At 59.0% G+C, this 17,077-nt stretch overlaps 1 protein-coding gene across 1 annotated transcript in view; it reads left to right on the forward strand.

Moving 5' to 3' along the window:
• Window positions 1–16,773, forward strand: part of SRRM3 (serine/arginine repetitive matrix 3) — a 53,880-nt gene extending 37,107 nt beyond the window's left edge. The window contains 9 exon segments of the mRNA XM_070780075.1: window positions 972–1,022; window positions 1,570–1,674; window positions 2,247–2,424; window positions 12,214–12,569; window positions 13,206–13,421; window positions 13,512–13,649; window positions 13,981–14,026; window positions 14,028–14,060; window positions 15,233–16,773. Coding sequence (XP_070636176.1) covers window positions 972–1,022; window positions 1,570–1,674; window positions 2,247–2,424; window positions 12,214–12,569; window positions 13,206–13,421; window positions 13,512–13,649; window positions 13,981–14,026; window positions 14,028–14,060; window positions 15,233–15,742 — 1,633 coding nt within the window. The 3' untranslated portion in view covers window positions 15,743–16,773.
• The last annotated feature ends 304 nt before the right edge of the window (window positions 16,774–17,077 follow it).

The raw sequence follows: 17,077 nt of genomic DNA on the forward strand, positions 1-17,077 counted from the left end.
CCCCTCAGTGGTCAGCATCAGCTTGCATAGATCCTCTGTCCCATTCCCGTCAGTCCTGGGAAGGACCTAGAGATGAGCTGGAGCCAGACCCGCTCCCCATGGGGAGCCTGAGGCCCAAAGCAGGCAGCCTGGGTTCTAGAACCCAAACCTCTAGAATCCTGGGCCTGCCCCCGACCCACTCTGCTCTGAGGTGAAACACATTCTGGCATTTCTTAGCATCACCTTGTTTCTGGTCAGAAGGAGGCATCTGTTCAGGGCTAGAGGGATTGAGCAGGAGTCTGGTGACATCAAGGAGAGTGGGGCTGAGAGACCAAAGGGTAAGACCTTAGAAGCCTGAGCAGAAGCTTCTTGGTCCATCTTGGTCCATCTCAGTCAAAGGCAGAAGGAGCTGGGCTGAGGGGCTCATCCCAGACAGCAGGATGAGATGGAAGAGGAGCCAGAAGAGTAATCCCAAAGCAGGAAGATCATTAAGCCCAGGGGAAAGCATTTCTTTCCTAAGCACCAGGCCTGGACCACATAAGACAGAGGGGCAGGAGGCCTGGACTCTGCCCTAGAGAGCCCCGTCCGAGGGAACCCGAGGCCCAGGGGACACAGATGAGGTCTGGAGGGGCCACCCTCACCATGGCGACTCATCAGAGGGGTCTCTCCCAAGACCAATGTCAGACGGAAAGGGCAGGTCACCCCTCCTTCTGGGGCCGTGGTCACATCTCCTATGGCACTCCTGGGGAACAGAAGTGGGGCCCAGATGCAAGGTGATCCAGGCCAAGACTTACAGGAGAAGGAGGGAAGAAGGCCTGGCAGAGTAACAGGGACCAAAGCAGTGGGGTGGGGTGGGCAGGTCCACACCAGCCCAAGAGAGGAGCACACCTCAGGACCACACCTGGACACAGCCCAGGGCCCCCAGGCCCCACCCTCCCCAGGCCAGCTCCGGGCTCAGGCTGTGCTGTCATGGTAGTCTCTGCTTTCTGTAGATCTCGAAGCCCCAAGAGCAAACGAAAAGAAAAGAACAAAGAGAGGAAAAGGTGAGTACCCTCTCCCACTCTCCAGACCCTCAGCACGCACTCCCATCCCCCTCAAAAAAACCCCCTGGCCTTCTGGAATCACAGAATCAGGCCCCTTGAAGATAGCTCATTTTTGTCCCTGCTGCCCAGATGGAAAAATTCAGACCCAGAGAGGAAGCGGAGAGTGCCCCCTCTCCGCCCCCATCGCAGTCATAATACCAGCTGAGGGCCGAGTGAGATCCTGGGAGGCTGGGATTGCCTAGAGAGAAGGACGCCTTTTTCCTAATACTGACAAATGACCCACATGGACTAGCTCTGTACCCAGGATGGGCACGGCTTGTGTTATTTTTGTAGGAGACTATGTGGGGGGAGGTATGGGGGCCATGGGAGGAGAGGGAGGCTTTGGAGGTGGAGGTTATGGGAGGGGAGAGTATGGGGGTGCCCCCCATGGGCTATGGGGGCAGGGGTAAACTACATGAGGGATGGAAGCAGGGGCTTCCATCAGGCCTTCACAGGGATCCCCCAGGGAGATGGGGCAGAACGTGAGGGCAGCCGATTTCTCTCCCAGGCCGCACACAGAGTCCCCAGGCCGCAGGTCCCATCGTCACAGCAGCGGCAGCTCCCACAGCCCCTCCCTGTCCTCCCATTACAGTAATTCCAGATCACCCAGCAGGTAGGTGCCAGGCTACCAGGGGGCTCTCAGGGGTGGCCGAGCTCGCTTTCTGCTGGAGAGAGGGTGCCTGCAGTCCCCAAGGCTGGTTAGTGGCGCTGGTGGACAGACAGGAACAGCTCAGTGGGTAAATTTACTAGGACAGCTGTGCTGAGCACATGCGAGGTCGCTTCCGTCGTCTCCAACTTTTTGTGACCCCATGGACTATAGCTTCGCTATATCCCCACCAGGCTTCTCTGTCCATGGGATTCTCCAGGCAAGGAGACTGGAGTGGGTTGCCATGGCCTCCTCCAGGGGATCTTCCCCACCCAGGGATCGAACCCTCACCTTTTACATCTGCAGCTTCGGCGGGCAGGTTCTTTACCTCCAGCGCCACCTGGGACCGTGGTACTGCCCTTGCCCAAAGGCGCCCCCGACTGTGATTGGGGACCAAGGCAATGTGAGGGCTGGCAACTTGCTCTCTCCCTGGAAGGGTTTCCTGGCGAAGGGAGGGGGCAGGGGAGGGGGTGGGGGAGGAAGGAGGGAGGGGCGGGAGCTTGCAGACCGGGCGTCCCACGCCGGCTCCCCCCATGCAGGCTAAGCCCCAAGCACCGAGACGACGGGCGGAAGACGGGTAGCCAGCGGTCCAGCGGGAGCCGGTCGCCGTCCCCATCCGGCGGTAGCGGATGGGGGTCGCCCCAGCAGAACGGCGGCAGCAGGCAGCGGAGCGGAGCGCACGGGGGCCGCCCGGGCTCGGCGCAGAGCCCGCTCGATGTACGTACGCTCGGCTTTGCGGAGGGTTCCCGCGCCGCGCGGGCTGCGCCGAGCGGGGTCGGGGGCGGAGCGGGGTCGCGCCGGGTCGCCGCGGGGTAGGGGCCAGTGAGTGCGAGGGGGCCGGCCGCTCCCCGCTCCCCGGGGCCCTGCCCGCACCAGAGCGGCCAGGAAGCCCGGGTGGTTTCGCCCAGTTGGCCTTAGTGTCAGGGTGAGGGGAGTCTGCACCCCTGACCTTGGTACACTGAAGGCCAGAGCAGGCTGACCACTGGGGCATCAGCCAGTTGGGTAACGAGCTGAAAAGGAACCCAGGCCTTCGCCCCGCTTCCCGCGGGCGTATGGGGGTAGGAGGGGGCGTGGACTGTGGTAGGGGTCGCAGTTGGGATACAAGGTTCAAGAATCAGGACCGCCCCCCCCTACCCCCCGGGCGTCATTGGCGCCCTGAGTCTCCCTCTCCCCACCGATTCCTTTCCTCCTCTGGAGAGCCCTTCCTTCCTCAGCCCCCTCACAGCCCCTCTCCCTCTCTCAGATCCCTCCCTCGTCTGTCCCCTTGCATTTCTGCAGTCCCTGCTCCAGGGAAAACCTGTCCTTTCGGGGGCATTGCTTAGACAGGGGTCTCAAACCTGCAGCTTCACTTCCCTCGGCCCATCCTTCCTAAGGCACCTCCCCACACACACGGCTCCCTCAGAGGTGCTGTCCCCACCCAACCTCTAGGAGGCGCACAGACTCCAGGAGACCCATGGGCGGTGTGGTGACTGGTGAAGAAGCCTTTCCTGGGTGGATGGGCTGGGCCAGGGTGGGAGGCTCTCCCAGGTCCCCCCAGAGGCCCACATCCCCTTTTGTCTGTCCATCTTAGAGTCCAGGGTGGAGCCCCTCACAGGGAGAAGGGGACTGCAGTGCTGGTAGGGGCACCGGATGGGCACAGGGGACTTGGGGTGGGTAGGCCAGCAGGTCCCCCCCACCCGCCCCAGACCTCAGGTCTCAGCAAACATGTACGTGTCGGTCAGTTTCATTTTGATTTTTGGCTGTTTCCTTTCACTCCTTTTCTTTTCTCAAACACCCTTACTCCCATGGCCTCAGTGAGCAAAGCCAAGGGCAGCTGACAAAAGGCTCTGAGTCTCAAGATGGTTTTTATTTAAGGACATCCCCTGTCTTGAAACTGCCCCACCTGGACAGGGTGCCAGGCTCCTGGGCTCCGAGGGGACTCGTTGGGCTACGTAGGGAGGATCACTCCCATGTCCCTGGGTCTGTCTAGGTGAGGGGAGAGGGCTCACAGAGGTAGCTGAGGGAGGCCAGGAGAGGGACTGGTGCCATAGGCCACAGAGGAGACATCCAACTCAGACAAACCCCATAGAGCGTCCCCGTCCCCAACCCCATGGGCACAGAGCTGGATTAGAACAGCGCCCCAGACACCTTCTCCTGGAAACTTCCTATCTTCTGACAGGCCAGAAATGCAGGTTCTCTCCATCAGGGCCCTCCATCTCCTCCATCCCCCTACCCCCGGCCCTGGAGGCCCGAACAACAGCCAGAAAGCGCCCAGGGCCTGTACAGACTTAATGGCCAATTAAGTAAAACCCCAGGAGAGGGCAATCACGGAAGGCCGCCTAGCTTCTGGCCGTGGGGAGGAAGCCTCTACAGCACCCCAGTCCTGTCTCCCTATCAAACATAGGAGTTGGCACTGCCCTGGGAGTTTTCTAGAAGACAACACTTTGTTACTCTTCCCGCCAAGCATGCCCCCCAGATCCCTTCTACCCCTTGCATCCTAGGAGGTCTGGGACTTCAGAACATCCCAGGCCTCTCCCCCGAACCTCATCCCCTCTTGCTTGCAGATCCTTTCAGAGGAGTGAAATGACATGAGTTCTCATTCCAGGGAGGTGAGGTGGGCTCTGGGGTCACAGACTTTGGCCAGTAACCAAAAATGTCTTTGGGAAAAAGTACCAGAGGGTGGGGAGGTATTCTTGGATGCTACCTTTAAAAAAAAAAAGAAAAAGAGAGAGAGAAGCAAATGGGAAAAGAAAAAGCTCACCGTTTTTTAACCCCGTCTATGTTTTTGTTTGTTTTTTTTTAGCCTCCCATTTGAAACGTGGTAATACTGTGATTCCATTTCTTGTTTAGCCGGCAAGGGGAGAGGGTGGGGAAGTTTATGTAATTTTTCCTGTTATTTTGTTTTTCTTCGTATTTCCTTTCTTTTTTTCATTTTGTGACGTACAGAAATGCAAAGCATCTCTCGGGTTTTTTTTTCCTCTATCTTCTATGTTGTTCTAGAATTTTGCTTTTCTGTGTGTTTCTGTGGGGATTGCTCCTTCTAATGCAGAGATGGTTTTTGAATCTCAAGTGAACATTAGTCATATACATATCTATATTTTTTTCCTTTGTAATCAGGATTTAAAAGGGAAGATAACTCTTAAAAAAAAGACTCCTGTACCAACAGCTCCTGCCAAACCTTGGGCACCAGCCAGCCCTCCCCTCCACCTCAGGGCATAAGCTGGGACTGCTTCAGCTTTTAAATTAACAAAAGATGGTGCATCCGTGTCTCAGTCTATAAGGAACCTTGATGAGAAGCTGAGAAACACAGGGAAGGCAAGAGGTCATCATCCATTGCTTCCCAGAGCCCTGAACTTTCTCAGTGCCATTCCTTCCAGGTCTCAGATCCTTAGGAGGCCCTGGAGCAGGGAGCTGAAGACACCCGATAGAGTTTAATTCAGGTGAGGGTTGCAAAGCCAGATACTCTCAGGCAAAAGAAAAAGTCCATCCTGGGCTAGACTGAGTGCTAAGCTCCCAACACATCTCTTAGTCGTCCCATTCCAGGGCAGAACTGAGCCCCAGAGGGATTTCTGGGTTCTGCTGTTTATTGTTCCCTGCGACTCAGAGAGGTCAAGTGACCAGCTCAAGGTCACACCGCTTTTTAGAGGTTGATCCAAAAGGAGACCGCAGCCTTCTAACCTCAAGACTCCCAGGCACAGCCAAGATGTGGGAGGGTTGTCAATAGAAAACCCACTCCAGGAGCCCTGAGCAAGGGGAGGAGGACGTGGGAGGTGGCTGCTGGGTGTCTCAGCTCCTGCTTCCCTCCCTGGGGATCCCACCAGGTGTCAAGGCCAGCTTCCAGCTCTCTCAGCTCCCCAGCACGGGAGCCTGCCCGCACCAAAACCAGGCTGTGGGTGGGCCCAACATTACACAGCCCAGTTCTACACGATTGGTGCCTCAGAGACCCACAGAGTCCTGCGCCCCCACAGTTCCCATACATGTGGGGAAATAAACAGGCACAGAAAGGGAAAGGAGTGACTCAAAGCACGCTATGTGGGACAGACGAGGAAGATGACTTCACGGGACAAGTCCTTCCACCCCATCTCGCCTGCCTCCCTCCACCCCCAAGAACATGCTTGCTAGCTCTGCCCTCCCCAGCACACAGGCTGCAGGTTTTGCAGCCTTAGGCAGTAGGGCCACCTGCCTTGGCTGTACCTGCCCCTAGTGTTAAAGGAAGCCTCGCTGTTTGGTGAGGATGGCAGAGGACTTTGGGAGCAAGGCCCCCAGCCTTTCTCTGGCCTGTGCCTCGGGCTCAAGTCTCATCATCTAATGGGTGGCCTAGAGTGACTCCAAGAAAACGTGCCCATGGATCTCCCCAACCTGCCTCATCTCAGCCTCCCCCTCCCACCCTACCCCCACAGGAAAGAGCAGTGACCACAGCTGTAGGGCGGCAGTCAGGAATAGGAAGGGACATCTTGGCATTTCTTCCAGGATGAAGACAGAAGGGATGAATTTTGCTAAAATGATACTGAAGCCAGGGGTAAAGGGGAGTTGAGGCTGAGCCAGTCCTCCAAATTGAGTCCGTGGTTGCCTTCCCTTTTAAATGCATGATCCCTTTCACCCCATCAGTCCACTCTGATCGGCCTTGTTTAAACAGCTTTTCTCTTCTGTCTGGGTCCACCTTCCCCTCTGTCTTCCCCCCTCTGTCTGTGTTTCCTTCTGCCCTTGTTTCTCTGTGTCTCTTGGTCTGTCTGTCTCTATGTGTGTCCCTCTTTCTCTTCCTCACCACCTCTCCCCCTGACTTGGGCCTCTCTCCCCATATGCTGCCAGCCCCTCCTTCACCCGTGCTGTGGTTCTGTTCCCATCAGCTGCTTCCTGCATGACCTCGGGAGGTTTTCTGTTGTTTAAAGAGTTAAGGAAAGGTTGACTCTTGGAGCGCGTGGGTTAAAAAAAAAAAAAAGCAAACAGAAATGGCTGGGCAGGATCTCACTCCCATCCCTGGGACTAGACCGAAAGCCGCAAGGCTGCCCCGTGCCGATTCAGAGGGGGAGCACAGCTTAGCGTCACTGTCTTCCCGGATTCTGCATTCCCAATGCGGAGACCTTCTTTTCTCTTTTATTATTGCATTCCCGTCCCTGACCACTGAGAAGGTAGGTATTCCGGCTCCGCTGTGCGCCGCTCCCATCTCCAGATAAGCCCCGCCACTCTGCTTGGTTTGAATGTGGTTTTCTTTCTCTCTCAATCTCTCAATCTCTGGTTGGTTTTTCTGCCCCTTCCATTTTCTTTCTTTTAGTGACTACTCATTTGTAACTTGCATTTTCTCCAAATGAGCTGCAAAGCTGTGTTTCCTGGTTTGTCCTTTAGTTTTCTTGACTTTCCACACCCCCCACCCCCACAGCTTTTCTGGTTCATTCTACCCTCCTTTCCCACCTTCCCCTTCTTCTTCTCCATCCTGCCCCCAGCCCCTCCTTCGTGGCCCTCTCTCTCTCTCATTTTGTTGTCCGAATGCATTTCTGTGTGGTTTAGCATTCTGAGTTTGTGTTCCCTTCCTGAATTGTATGCTTCGGTCGAGCCAACTTGATTTCTGTTTTCTGGAGTAGCTGTTAAGCCCCTGACCCTTCAGCCCTGCCCATCCCCGGGGCCACCCTGGGCAATGAGCAGTGTTGGAGGGGGTCTGTGCTGGGCCTGTTGGCCTCCAGATCCTGGAAGAAGCTCTGGCTGAGGTCAGGTCTAAGGAAACAGTTCTGTCCCACCCTCCAGGGCCTGCTGGACCCCTTCGGTCCTGCCCTGGCGGCAGGTGGAGCTAGCAGGGAGCCACAGACTCTGGGGTGGTAGCTGGCATCAGGGCTGAACTGCCTCACTGCTGTATCTTCTGGGCATTAAATGGTAGTTGAACTGCAGGGGCAACACCAGCTGGCCAGGAACAGGTGCCGGAAGTACACAGCAGGATGCCTGCTCGGCAGTCTCTGTGGGGCAATCTGAGAGATGGAGAGGATGACTCTCAGCTCACCTGCCCACTGCCTGGACCATAACCCAACCAGACCGGGACTCCCTCAATCCCCCAGCGTCCTTCCATTCTTCCAAATTTGAGCTAAATGCGGTGCCCCAGTGCAGATGATCCAGAAGGGACAGTTAGCAAGGGCCAGGGTCCCCCCAAGATGCTGAGGCAGAACTAGGCCTCGATCCGGGGACCTGGGACTCCCAGCTCAGTGCTCATCCAGGCACGCGGAGGATCAGGAGTCGGTCCTCAGGGACCTCACCTCCCCATACTTGCCCTTGACACTGTCTCCTGTCCCACCTGGGAGCCGCTGCAGAAGTTTGATATCACAGCCCTTGGGAGGCCTCAGCAGGGCTCCATCCTGAGCTTTTGACAGGAGAAAGGCTGCCTATTCATCCTCTCCTTCCCACCCCCATGTTGGCCCCAGAGGTAGGTCCTGGGGAGGTCACCCACCAGAGCATCCCTCATTCCTGGGTGGTGCTGGAGGGCAGAGAAGGAAACTGCTCAGGGAGGGAGAAAGCACTGTTGGTCTGCTGGAGGAGACTCTGTCCCAGCCTCATGGGAGAGTGGAGGCCTCACTTTCAAGGAGTATCCGATGTGACCAGGGCTCCTGAAATGGGATTTTCAGATGCTGAGTTAGAGGGGGTAATGGTTTCAGATGCTCACTTGTTCTTGTCCTAAAGGATACCAGGATCAGATGAGCGCCCTCTCCCTTACTATTCTTGTCTTTCCCCCCCAAAATGTCTTACATAATAAGCAAAAGATGGCAGGTAGCAATTGGTACCAAGGAGCAGAGAGGCTCCTGAGAGCAAGGCTCAGAGGCAGGTGAGGTCCTTCATTCCTGCATGCACACACTAGGCCAGCACCTGCTGACCCTCCTCCATGCCGGGCCCCATCTGGGTGTCCATGCCAGGGAGAGGCAGGCAGACCTGGGTTCACAGCCCCCACCTGCCAGGCCGGAGGACTGACAAAGGTCACTCAGAACGATGCGAGGGAAGAGATGAACCATGGATAAGGAGCTAGTTCCTGCTGGTCATGGTACCCCCAGCCCTGGCACAGCCTGGCTCAGTCCACACCAAGGGAAGGAACAAGGATCTGTGGGATCATAGAAGAGAGCACCCAACTCAGGGTGAGGATCAAGAGAGGCTTCCTGGAGGGAGCGGCCTTGAGCTAGGGTAGAGGACTGATAGGAATTAGCCATGCTGTTGCCTGGAGAATCCCAGGGACGGCGAGCCTGGTGGGCTGCCGTCTATGGGGTCACACAGAGTTGGACACGACTGAAGCGACTCAGCAGCAGCAGCAGCAGCAGCCATGCTGTGGGAAAGAAAGTGAAGGGGAAAGAGGCAGGAAGGGACAAGAGTCCCTAAGAGCAGGCTCCTGGAGATGTTTGGAGGTCCTTGGCCACCAGTTCTGCCCAGCTATGAAGTTCCATGGTGTCTGGACTTGGATGTCCCTAGACTTCTGGGAAGAATAAGAGCCCAACTGGAGATGAGGCTTACCCTCTGGCAGGATCAGGGTGATTCTTTCTCCCCGGCTTCTGGAGGCATGGATGGATCAGGGTGAGACGGGCTCTAGAAGTCTCCCCAGGGAGGTGCTATCTGCTACCCTGTCCAGCACAGCCTTCCTCCTATCCTCTTCCATCTGGGGACTTGGGTGATACCTCATGGGACCCCAGGCTTTCCTGCCCTGCTCTGACCCTATTCATCTGTAAAGGGACCATGAGTCATTTGACCTCTGAAGAGAACCTCTCAACCCCTGTACAGGCCTACCAAGCAAAGATCCACTTATCCCCCACGATACCAACAGAGAAACTGAGGTTCTCAGAGTTGACCACTTCCTTAAGGTTTCGTAGCGAACTCAAATCAGAGCTAATCCCAAGGTGTTCCACCTTGCCGGTTAGTATCATCTTGGGCTCTGGCAGCCATTTGCCTTGAAGGAGGTGAGAGGGAAGTGGAGAAGAGCTTGGACTTCAAGACATGCTAAGCGGAAGGCATCCAGATCCATGCTGGGGTGTGGTCCAGGGGCCTGGACCTTAGTGGTTAGGATCCTGGAGACGTCTTTCTCATTTGCCTCCTCTGGAAGGAAAAGGATGCTGGATAACAGAACCTAGTTCTGGGAGCTTGGGCACTGGGGTGGAGGGGGTCTATGTTAGAAGAGATGAAGGTCTCTTGGTGATGTCTACTGAGAATGGACTGCCATTTCAGAGGGGCCATGGCTGAACACTCCGGTCTCCATGTCTCCCAGTAGAGGTGAGCTGGTGATCAGGAAGGTCAGGGTACTCAAGGGGCACCCCAGTCCCCAGTGATATCCACTCTGCCTGCCTATGCCTGCCTCTGCTCTAAACAGAAGCTCTCCCAGGCTTCATGGCCCATTTGGCTTTGAACAGCTGCTGTCCCCACTATGGCTGGTGTTCACTGACTGCTGCACCCACCAATCACGAGCTAGCTACGCCCTGCCCCGAGTGGGGCTGACTTCTTGGTTGATGGGTTCATGCTTGCACAGAGAGGTCTTGACACCCCCAATCCCCCACACCACCTCCATCTGGAAGTACCCAGGGCCATACCAAGGAAGCCACACTCCTTCTGGTCCCTGGCAGCAAGGTGCCCTGAGACGTGGCAGGTGGTTTTGCTTTTCCCTCCAAAGAGGCTGCCAAAGGAGCTTGGCCCAGAGCCTGCCCCTTTCCCAGGACTCCCTGGCTGGGCCCTGGCCCATGTAAGGGCCTGACTTCCTACCTCAGTAACTTGTATCGAGGCCGTATTAGATGCCAAGTTCTGTGATAAAAACTGAGGTTACAGGGGACTTCCCTGGTTAAGTAGTTAAGATCCTGCACTTCCAATGCAGGGGGTGTGGGTTCGATCCCTGGTTGTGAAATTAAGATCCCACATGCTGCTCAGTGTGGTACAGCAAAAAAAAAAAAAAAAAAAACTGAGGTTACAAAGCTGACTCCTACACCAAATTGGCCCTGAAGGTACTCATAGTCAAGTTGGTGCTGGTGACTGAGGGATGGGGAGGAATGAGGGACAGACAGACTCACAGACAAGTACAATCAACTGTTACTGGCCAGAAGCCCAAGGACAGGAGGAAGGGTCAGTTCTGTGGAGGGAGGGGGATGGAAAGGGGAGTCAGGGAATCCTGGAACATTTGCTCTGGAAGGGACAGCCAGAAGCAAAGTCTGGTCCTGTCATTTCGTGGATGGGAAACTGAGGCCCAGAACGGGCAAGCAACTTGGCCAGGGTCACTCAGTGAGGTCGGTAGTGGCAGGCTCTCAGAGCTCTGGTTCCCAGCCAGGGCGCTTTCCGGTTTTCTGTAGCCTGATCCTTGTGTCCTGAGTCCACTTTCGGAAAAACATTCCACATCTCTATCCAGCGGTCGCTCCAGAGGTGACCCCTGGGCACAGGCCCAAGGAGCCGGGCGCTGCCGATCCTTCCTCCAGAGGCGGCATGGCCTCCTCCCGGCCTAGAATGGGGTGGTTGCGTTTCTCTCTCTCTCTCTATCTCTCTTGCATTTTTGTGAATCTAATGATGAACTTACGCTACCACACTTTTCCCTTCTCTTACACATCTTACCTACTAAAGGAGGAAGTGCCACTTTATTGGTAAGTGGACGTTAACCAAGAGGGACTTAAAAAATCAGAACTTAAAAAAAAAAAGAAAAAGAAAGGAAAAAAAAGAGAGAAACAGAAAGACAGTCGGGTGCTACTGACAGCTCCACAGATCTCTGCAGGGTCGGAAAACAAAGAAAAAAAAAATGTTAACAGAAAAATGTCAGTTCCCCAGGAGTTCAGACATTGTTTTTGATTTTTGGTATCTAATGACATTTGTGGATTTTTTTTTATTTCTGTTTTTCCTCCCTTTCTTCGGTTCAGTTTTGAGTTCAGTTGTCCCGCCCCGCCCCCACCCCATCTGTGTGCCGTGTGCCCCCCACCTCCACCCCCCCCACCCCCACGCGCTGGGCGGCCTGGCCTGGTGGGCTGGCCCTGGCCCGGCCTCCCCGGTGCCCGCCCTCTCTCTTCTCTCTGCCGGGATCCTCCATCCCGTCGAGGGGCGGGGGGCAATGCCAGCCCCCCCATCCCCCGTGCCCGTACTGGATGCCCCTCCCTGTCAGCCCCTCCCCCCGCCCCCACCGCTCCGTCCCTCTTGTGTTTGCATGCCGAGAACCTTGCATGAGCTGCACTGTTGAGGCCAGAAGGTGGACACTCAGGAGAGGCAGAGGCAGGGCAGGCGCGGGGAACCGTGTGTGCGATGCTCCGGGACTGGCAGGCCCCCGGCCCGGGCCCGGTGAAAGCTCCCTCTCCTTCTCTCCCCCCACCCCACCCGCCCTCTCTGTCCCCCTTCGCCCTCTGGTTCCTCCTCTGGATCTGCCCTCTCTCTCCGTCTGTCCTCTTCTTTCTCTCTGCTGCGCTAACCTCTCCCCTGTCTCTCCTCTCTGCTCGGCTCTGTCTGCCCCCCTCTGGACTCTCCGTCTCTGCCCCGTCTCTGCCCGCCCCTGTCGCCCCCGCCCCGTCCCCTCTCCACCCCGCTCCGTGCCCTCTCTGCCTCTCTCCCCGTCAGAAGCCCAGCTCGCCCTCGCCCAGGGCCCGCGACCAGGCGGAGGCCGGCGCAGCCACGCCGCCCGCGCGGGGGAAGGAGAGCCCGAGCCCGCGCTCGGCGCCGTCGTCGCGGGGCAGAGGAGGCCGCGCGGCGGGCGGGGCGGCCAGGCGGCGACGGCGGCGGCGGCGGAGGCGGCGATCGCGGTCCTCGGCGTCCGCGCCCCGCCGCAGGGGCCGCCGGCGCGCCCGGCCAGCGCCGCCCCGGGGCTCGTCGCGCTCGCTCAGTAGGGCCCGCTCCAGCAGCGACTCGGGCGGCGGCGCCCCCGGCCCCGGGCCCGAGCCCGGCTCCGAGCGAGGCCACGGCGGGCACGGGAAACGGTGAGCTGGCTCGGCCCCAGGGACCCGCCCGGGGCTCCCTTCCCCGCATTGAGCACTTACCTCCGCCAGCCCCCTTTCCCCACCAGGCCCTCGCCCCCGTCATTCTCCACGCACCGAGTTCCCCCCACCCCGCAGATCACCCTCCTCCGACGGAGCACTGCCCTCCCCGACGGAACACCCTCCCCCCACGGAGCCCTCCCCCTTCCCTGGTGGTCCTCCCTCCCCACGCACTGAGTGCCCCTCCCTCCTCCTCCCCCAAGCAGACCTCTTCCCCCATCTCCCCGCTAAGATCCAGGCCCTCTTCCCACGCTAGCAAACCCTCCTTCCTTACTTGCCCCTCCAACCCCAAGATCACTCTCCCTCGACGGCACGGAAAGGCCTCTTCCTCACTGATTTCCTCTCCCCGCTCCAGAGCCCCGCTCCCTCTTCCCGGAACCCACTCCCTGCCCCTCCCCCAACCCCCTAACCCCCGTCCCCTCGCCAACCCCATAGAACCCCTTCCCCTCCCAAGACCTTTCCCCTCGAGGGGGCCCCCCTCACTCCCTTTCCTGTCACCCGGGGCTCCCCCTCCCCTGCTCAGGGCCCACTCTCTGCCAGCTGAGCGTCCCCCTCCTGTCGCCGTGCCCCCTCCTCCAGGGCCAAGGAGCGGGCCCCGCGCACCCGGCCCGCCAGCACCTCGCCGTCCCCGGGCAGGCACGGCGGGCCCGAGGGGAGGAGCTCGTCGCGCAGCCCAGGCCAGCACCCGCGCTCCTGGAGCTCCAGCCGCTCGCCCTCCAAATCCCGCTCGCGCTCGGCGGAGAAGAGGGCCCGCAGCCCCAGCCGCTCGCCGTCGCCCAAGAAAACCCTGGGTCGGTAAGTCCAGGTCCAGGGGTGGCGGCGGCGGCGGCGGCCCCGGCCGGGGGCGGCCGGGCCGCGTCGCTCACCCCGGGCCGGGCCCCGCAGGGACAAGGACGGGGAGAGCCGCGCGAGGCACGCCGAGGCCGAGGCCGCCCGCGCCCGGCGCCGCTCCCGCAGCTACTCGCCCATCCGCAAGCGGCGCCGGGACTCGCCCAGCTTCATGGAGCCGCGGCGCATCACCAGGTAGTCAGGGGCCGGGCAGCGGGGGTCCCCCACCTGAACCTGGTGCAGGGACGAGGGGGCGCCGGAGGAGAGGAGGTGGGGGTTGGGGAAGGGAAAATGGGGGGTGGGACCCGAAGACTGGGGCAGGCTCGGGAGGAGGGAGGCCTCCGGCCGGGAAGCGTCCGGGAGGCCTGGAGGGGAGGGGCCGGTACTCGGTCTGGGGACAGCAGCAGGCAAGGAGTTCGGCTCTGGAAGATTCCAGCCATCCCTGTTGGAGCCCCTCCCTCCTCCTTCCCGCCCCTCATTTACCTCCTGGCAATGATGTCTCTCTCCTTTTCTCCTTCATCTTAAGGTCCAGCCTGCTGAGTGGCCTGTGGCCAGCCTGGGGGCCGGGTGGACCCCCTCTCCACAGGCCGCAGGGGAGATACCCATGTGAGCTGACTGGCTCTGTTCAGCTGTCTGTTTGCCTCTCCTTTTCTCACTAACCCTTTCTGCTCACTTCTCAGCCCGCCTCACCCCCGGGGAGGGAATTTGGAGGAGGGGGCAACAGCAGTCTGGTCTCTGGGGCAGTTGGGAGAGGAGCCAGTCCCTCCCACTGTGCCCACACAGTCTGTCAGGACTGGGGCTCTGGGCCTGGGTCTCCAGGTGAGAGGATGGTGTGCATTTGTGAAAATCACTCTGCAGCCCCAGGTCCCTGACATGGGATAAAGGGCCACAGGCAAAATGCTGAGCTGCCTCTGCTCTAGCCTTGCTGGGCAGCCTTAGGAGATAAGCCTGCCTCTCTGGGCTTCAGTTCTCCTATCAGAGCTAGAGGCCAGCCTGCCAGGCTTGGGATATCCCCCCCAGTAGATAACCCACATAAGCAGGGTGCCCAAAGACAGCTAGACCTCCATGCCTTCCACCTGGCACCCACTTCTGCCCGCTCCCAGGCTGCCTCCTCCTCCCCTGCAACTAACTTATACCTGTTTTCTTTCTCAGAATTAACCCCACGCAGTGGGACGCTGTCGCCTCCTTAACCCTATTTTCTTTCCTCTGGGTCCCAGTCTCCTGGCTTCAGACTAACTCCGGGCCAGGGGGAGGTAGTGGAGTAAGGTGTGGGGGGCTGGGGGGCTTGGGCCAGGGCCTTGGGCCTGGGCAGCAGTGGCCAGGGGCCTCCTCCTGTTCCCTCTGAGTGACCTGAAAACCAAAATCCTCAATTCTTTGGAGGAACAAGGAAGCAGGACTGAGCCATATTCACAAACCCTCCCAGGCACAGAAGCCGCTGCTTAGCTTGGCTGATGTGAGTTGACTATATTTAAAAGTTTCGTTTATTCAACAAATATTTATTGAGCACCTGCTTCAATCAAGCAGAGACTTGGTCCCCTTTCCCTGCAGGAAAAACAAAGTGATCAACATGAAATTGGCTAGGGACCACTGCCTGTCTAATCCTGTGGGGGCAGGGGTGGAGGGGGAGGCGGGGAGAATTCCAAGGCCGAGATCAGAGGAAACTGAGGCAGGCAAGCCCTGGCCACTGCTGGGGATGGGCTCAGGGCCAGAGTAAGGGCCCGGAACTGGCAGAGCTCAGGGCCCCGAATGGCCTGTAATCGGCTTTTCCCTCCCGGCAGTGCCCGGAAGCGTCCCATCCCCTACTACCGACCCAGCCCCTCGTCCTCCTCCAGCTGCCTGAGCAGCGACTACTCAAGCCGGAGCCCCAGCCACAGCCCCAGCCCCGGCCACAGCCACGGAAGCTACAGCAGCCGCAGTCGGACCCGCAGCCGCACACGAAGTCCCTCCCAGACCCCCACTCCCAGCTACCACAGCCGGAGCAGCTCAGAGAGTGGGGGCTTCTGAGCCCAGGGAACCCAGCTTCATGCCCCCTGGCACAGGGCAAGGCGAGGGCCCCAGGAGCCATGGGAGGCAGTGGGGCCTGCACCCCACTGCTACAAAGAGGTCCCGGGACTGGGGAAGACCTTGAGGGTGGTGGGTGCCCTGAAGACAAAGAGGAGCTGGATTCTGCTGCTTCTGGAGGGTCCCCACCCCACCTCCTGCTCACCCACGCAGTCCAGGGAACAAAGAGCCGTTTCGAACACAGGGATCATCACCCTTTCCTGCTTGATGCCAGCTCACCAGGCTGAGGACCTCAGTCCAGTGGAGCCAGGGACATCCTCTTAAAAGTGCCAGACCTGGGAGCCTCCCCTGCCACTCCCTAGGGCCCTCAGTTCCTCTCCACCTCTGGGTGGACACGGAGTGGGACAGCAGGCAGGAGCTAAGTTAGACAGAAGGAGGAACGGCCTAACCCTCGGTGCACCACCCTCCAGGCTGGGGAACCCCCTCCTTCTGAGCTGGCTGCAGAAGGACCCTGGCTGCAGGCTAGAGGCTGGCCCCACGGCCTCCACAAACCCCTTCCCTGGCTCAAGAGTGCACAGACTCCGTGGGGCCCCTGAGCCTTAGCTCACCCTTGGTCCCACCTCTTCAGGCCAGGCTCTCCCCTCCAGCCGTTGCCCTGTGCTCTTCTGGGCCAGGGCTTCCCCAGGCCCAGACAGGTCAGGCTGTCTGCGTGACCCGAGATGGGGCCTACAGACCCCAGCCGCCCCTGACTCTGAGATGAAAGGGGTCAGGTCAGGAGGTGGAAGAGAGAAGGGGGGGATGGAGGAGGAGCCTGCAGGGGGGAAAGCAGCGCAGTGGGAGGACTGAGCAGGCTCCGGAGTCCCGGCGTGCCCAGTGGCTGGGACCTGGGCCAGATGGCACGGGCATAGGATAATGTGCACTCCAGGGCATGCCCATGCGAGCAGGGAGCCAGGGGGAGCACTCGTTCCTCCTCTCCCAGAGTGGGGTGCTACAGCCCTTCGAAGAAAGGGTAGACTCTAGACTGAGGGCGGTGGCCTGGGGCACGGACGGACGGACAGACGGACGGGGAAGCAGTGAGCCCCCAGCCCTCTCCTGCTGCTCCCAGCCCCCTCCTCCTGGGGCCCTCAGGGATCTCACAAAGTCTTCCTTGGCCCAACAGGGCAGATGCCCTGGGCTCCAGTGGGGGGAGGGGTCTGGGGTCTGATCCGGGTTTCCTCCCCCCACCCCCACCCCCAATTTCCCCTTCCTTCTCCGCAGTGCGGATTGAAATCGGACTCTAAATAATAAACACTTGGAGCCCAGATGGCAGGTGGTGAGACCAGGCCTCTGTGGATTTGAGTACCTGGGGCGTGCAGGGAGGGAAAGGGGGGTCCTGGGGTCCTTCCCTCTGAGAAATGAGAGGGACCCAGGAGAAGAGCGGGCACCGAGGAACCAGGGTGCAGCACCTCCACCTCATGCTTCCATGCATGAGTCTGCAGATCGGTGGGGAGAAAAACGGGGCCCCCAAAAGGCCTTCTTCCTCCCAGACTGGAGGCCCTGTGGCTTTTTTTTTTTTTTAATATTTATTTTTATTTATTTGGCTGCTCCGGATTTTAGTTGTGGCATGTGGGATCTAAGTTCCC

The sequence above is a fragment of the Bos indicus genome, chromosome 25, assembly GCF_029378745.1.
Source record: "Bos indicus isolate NIAB-ARS_2022 breed Sahiwal x Tharparkar chromosome 25, NIAB-ARS_B.indTharparkar_mat_pri_1.0, whole genome shotgun sequence".
Taxonomy (NCBI): Eukaryota; Metazoa; Chordata; class Mammalia; order Artiodactyla; family Bovidae; genus Bos; species Bos indicus.